At 58.2% G+C, this 4,503-nt stretch overlaps 1 protein-coding gene across 7 annotated transcripts in view; it reads left to right on the top strand.

The window, feature by feature from the left end:
- Positions 1-1,851: 1,851 nt before the first annotated feature.
- The window catches only part of PUF60 (poly(U) binding splicing factor 60), a 12,877-nt gene continuing 10,225 nt past the window's right edge, over positions 1,852-4,503 (top strand). For 3 of the 7 annotated variants that reach the window (XM_017511574.2, XM_017511573.2, XM_017511571.2), the window contains exon 1: positions 1,857-1,960. In XM_017511574.2, the coding sequence (XP_017367063.1) occupies positions 1,937-1,960 (24 nt within the window). In that variant the 5' untranslated portion in view covers positions 1,857-1,936. Of the gene's footprint in view, positions 1,961-2,290; positions 2,308-4,503 lie in introns of those variants that run through there. The other 4 variants (XM_017511572.2, XM_017511570.2, XM_017511575.2 and 1 more) reach the window with 3 other exon arrangements.

Below are 4,503 nucleotides of genomic sequence, written 5' to 3'. Positions count from 1 at the left end.
TTTTTGAGATGGAGTTTCACTCTTGTTGGCCAGGCTGGAGTGCAATGGCACAATTTCAGCTCACCTCAGTCTCCACCTCCTGAGTTCAAGCGATTCCCCTGCCTCAGCCTCCCGTGTAGCTGGGACTATAGGCATGTGCCACCACGCCCAGTAAATTTTGTATTTTTAGTAGAGACATGGTTTCTCCATGTTGGTCAGGCTGGTCTCAAACTCTCAACCTCAGGTGATCTGCCCACCTCCACCTCCCAAAGTGCTGGGCTTATAGGCATGAGCCACCATGACCAGGCGGAAGACTTCATCTTAAACCCTATTGAATTGCTCACTTTCCCTTCATATATTTTATTTCTAAGAGCTCTTTCTCATTCCGTGTGTTCTTTCTCTACAGCCTCCATTTCCTTTTTATGGGCTGTAACACCTTTAATATCTCTAAGAATGGTGTTTTAGTTTTCATTTTTCTTCTGTTTCCTTTATTGTCTCTGTTCCTTCTGAGTCCCTTTTCTTCTTTCTCTGGTGTCTGGTGATCCTGGGCTGTCCAGTTGCATTTAAGAGTGAGATGCTTTTAGTGGCTGGTATTTACGGCCTGGGGAGCTTCAAGGCCAGTGATCTGGCTGGGCTTTTCTACTGGGCACCCCTCTGCCCCTAGCTGCCAGTTTTGAGCTGGGAGCTGCTGCAGAGAGGAACCCTCCTCTCTAAGGGGCCTGATGGCATGCTGGAGGCCAGACCCAGCCCAGGGGTGGAGGTAGGGGAAGGGGCCAGAGTCTCCCTTACTCTCAGGCCTTCAGACATGGCCTTGCTTAAGTGGGGCCTCAGAACTCCTCTCCGGGAGTTCACATCCCAGCCACCGCAGGGCCTGCCAGCCCCAGCAGGTAGGGACAGAGGTCTGGGGTTTCCTTTCTGTGGCTGTGCTTTCACCCACGACCCTCAGACACCAGCCTCTATAGCCGAGTGGGCTGCGGCAGCTCTGGCTGTCCACCTTCCTCCAGCTCTGTAATACCCCAGCTCTTTGCCCCTGCAGGGTTTCTCTTTTTAAAACCCCTTTCCTATCATTTCAGAGGGTTGCAGGAGGGAGGTGGGGAATATCCTGCCCTATTTAAGTAGAAGTGTCTGTATTAAATGCCAAACGTTCCCAGGGTTGAAAGGAGGCCTGCCCTGCTGCATCGAGAGGATGCCTTGTGGTCTCAGGCAGCTGAAGGTGCCTGAGCCTCCAGGTGTGGCTCCTTCAGATGACCGTGTTGAGGTCTCGGGACTGGCTGTAGCAGATGGCAAACGTCCAGGACAGGCAGCTCTCTCGGCAGCACTGATGGACACCTTGGGCCACGAAAGCCAGTTCAGGGACTAAGGGGGCCTGCGGGCCGAGCGACCGATGTCAGCCAGCCTATGGCGCTGGGGGCTGAAGAATCCCTGGAAGGAGAAAAGCCTGCCAATAAACGAGGCTTCCGGACCCCAGGGATGTCGCGACTCAAGGACGACGCATCTCACGACGTGACCCTGAAATACGCGGGCCTTTCGCCACCCGAGACTCCTCCAGCCCAGGAGGGCCCCGCTCTTTCCCCTGCCTCCTCGCGGAGAGTCTCTGGACGACGCCCGCGACGGCGTTTTCTGCAAAAAAGGCAGAGAAGAGAAGCGTAGCAGGGTCCGCAGGGGCGAGGGGCGCCAGGCGCACCCATGTCGGCCACGCGGACAGGCTCTCCCGGTTCGGGCCCCACGGCGCGCGCACCCGGCCGCCCAAATCGCAAGGCCCCGCCCTCGCCCCGCCCCGCTAGGGCCACGCCCCTTCCGTCGCCCCCTTGGGGGCGTTAACCATCCCTCCCCGCCCCGGAAACACGTTGTGACCTCGTTCCTCGCGAGAGTTCCGTGCGCCGGCGCCCAGATCGCGCGAGACCGCGGAGGGAGCAGGAGTGGGTGGCGCGCGCGCGGCGGCCGCGACGGACGCAAGATGGCGACGGCGACCATAGCTCTCGTAAGTGAGCCCCTGTGACCGCGGGCGGCCCTCGGCTGGTGGGGGCGGGTCATTGGCCCAGCCTGGGCGCAGAGGGCCTCCCAGGGACGCGGCGGTCTTCTCAGACCCCGCGCGGGGTCCCTTGCGGCCCCGGGTCGCGCGAGGCGGGGGCGGGGCGGGCGCGCGCCGGCGGCCTGCAGGAGGCCTCAGTTTCCGGCCTGAGGACCCCAGCTTCCGGCGGGGCGGGGCGGGGCGGGGGCCCGGGCGCGGCGTGGGGCCCCGGCGGGCGAGCGAGCGAGCCTGGCGGGGTTGCCTTTCTGCCCGCTAGGTCCGGCAGGCGGGGGTCGTTGTCCTCCCTCTGCCGACGGGTGTGCGCGCCGTGGTCACGACGGAAGTGGGGTCCTGGGGGCGACGCGTGGGCCTTCGGGTTGATGGGATCAGAAGGGGACGGGACCTGGATGTGGAAAGGGGTCTGCAGCTCAGAGCATGGGGTGACCTTGGCTCACTGCGCCTGCAGCCGTGAATTCGCTCTCCAGTGCTTGTAGAGGGGTCTGGGTGTCTTCATTCTCTTATCCCCGCTCGGGAAAGAAGGACGTGCTTTCTTCCCTCCTATGCATTTTGAGAAGTCGCATTGTCCCAAGCTCTACGGGAAGATTTGGCCGCACAGTGGGGAACTAGGCAGTCGGAGGTCTGGTGCCCGCCAGAAGCCAGTTCCCAGCCAGGGTGCCATGTGCAGGGCGTCCGAGGGAGCTGCATGGGCATCCAGAGGAAGGAGCCGCCCCCTGCTCTGCTCAGTGCCCACCTCTCCGGGCAGGACAGGCGTTATTAACGTAGAGGGAGAACACCCATGCACACAACACATCATGCGTGATGAAGTCTGGTCTCTCCTCCACCCTACTTAGCTTAGAGGACCTAATTCCCTCTTGCGTTTTTCTCAGCCGCAGTTCATCCCTTTGTTATTTGCCAGTCTCCTTGCAGCCCACACCCACTGGGATGGGTTAGGTCTGTTCGAGAAGACAACTTGGGTGAGTGACTGAAGACTGGATTGATAGAACCAGGAAGTATCTTTAGACTGCCTTTGCCAGGCCCCCGTTGGGGGGCTGGACCCATGTCCCGCTGAGGCAGAAACCAGTTTCTAGCGGGAGAGAGGCATTGTGAGGGCACATAGTGTGTGATTCACAAGGCTGGCTAATTCTACTCTTTCTACCATGTTCTTGAAGTCACAGGAGTAAGTGACCTTTGAGGGGCATGTCAGAGAGAAAGGGGGTAAGGCTTGAGGATTTGGTGACCTCACGGAGAGGCTGTCTCCAGGCAGCAGTCAGAGAGTTGATGGTGAAGGATGGACACGTGGGAAGGTGGAGGAAGAGAGTGGATGCCTCATACCCCCAATTACCCGCAGAACAGCACCCTGTGCCCATGAGGGCTAAATGGGGGCTCAGGTCTGCTGTGGCGTGGTGCCAGATAGGTGGTGGTGGTGTTGAGTTGGATGTGGGCCATGGTGACCCCATGAACGGGTTCTCATTTGGGGTGTTCGGTGCCATCTGAATTCTCTTGGGGTTAACAAAGGTTTTTTCATTGTCAGAGTTCCAGCTTGCTGCATCAGGCTCCAGGAGAGAGCTGTAGCCAGTGGTCTAAGCCATTTCTCTTTTAATGATTGGGATGGAAAGGCTTCTAGAAGGGTTGCCTGTTACCACCATCCTGGTTGGGCACAGTGGTGAGAGCCTGTTTCCTGTCTCATGCTGCTTCGGCTCTTACGGGAGGTTAAATGGAGCAGCTGAACTTGGCCAACAGTGGCCTGGTGGGGAAGGAAGCTGGAAGATACATAAGGGTGGGCATGCCTTCTGCCTGGTGGCTGCAGAATGAGCCCGGCTGCCTCTTCGCAGCAAGGGTAGGTCTTCTGGATGCGTTGCTTCACTCTGACTCTTGGCTCCATTCTTCTCTTCACTGACAGCCCAACCAGCTCTCATTTGGGGTCATCACCCTTGCGGTCCCAGTTGCTTTCTTCTTTAGGCACCCAGCCTGCAGTGTCACCTCGCAGAGGCCCCCTGGCTGCCAAGGGTGCCATGGCCTAGCACACCTCATAGCTGCTCTCTTCTTGTCCTGTGCTTTCCTCGTCGTGCTGGTAAACCACAGAAGTCTTCTTTGATTTTTGCGTTCTTTGTCTGCTGGCAGCTGACATCAGGCTCCTGAGAGATGTCTTTCTTTCTTGTCTCATTTCTGCTGTCTCTGCAGTGCTCAGTGTGGAGCCTGGGCACACAGCAGCGTTCACCATATGAAGGGAAGTGACAGATAGAGGCGAGGAGATGTCCTGCAGCCACCTCTCTCCTTGGTGTCTGACACTGGTTCTTGTCAACAGTGCTGGTGATTGCTGGAACCTGTGACTTGCTTTGCTGCTTTCTGTGTGCAGGGGCTTCGGGTTGGAGGGTTGGGGGGGGTGCTGGGATTTCACTGAATCTTCACAGTAGCCCTAGGAAACAGGCCATCCCCCTTCCCAGCTGAGGCGCCTGACGACTTGAGACCTTGGGTCATTTGCTCCATGTTACTTCTTTTTTTTCTTTTCTTTT

This window comes from Cebus imitator, unplaced genomic scaffold, assembly GCF_001604975.1.
Source record: "Cebus imitator isolate Cc_AM_T3 unplaced genomic scaffold, Cebus_imitator-1.0 Scaffold449, whole genome shotgun sequence".
Taxonomy (NCBI): Eukaryota; Metazoa; Chordata; class Mammalia; order Primates; family Cebidae; genus Cebus; species Cebus imitator.
This window is presented reverse-complemented; position numbering and strand designations above follow the sequence as displayed.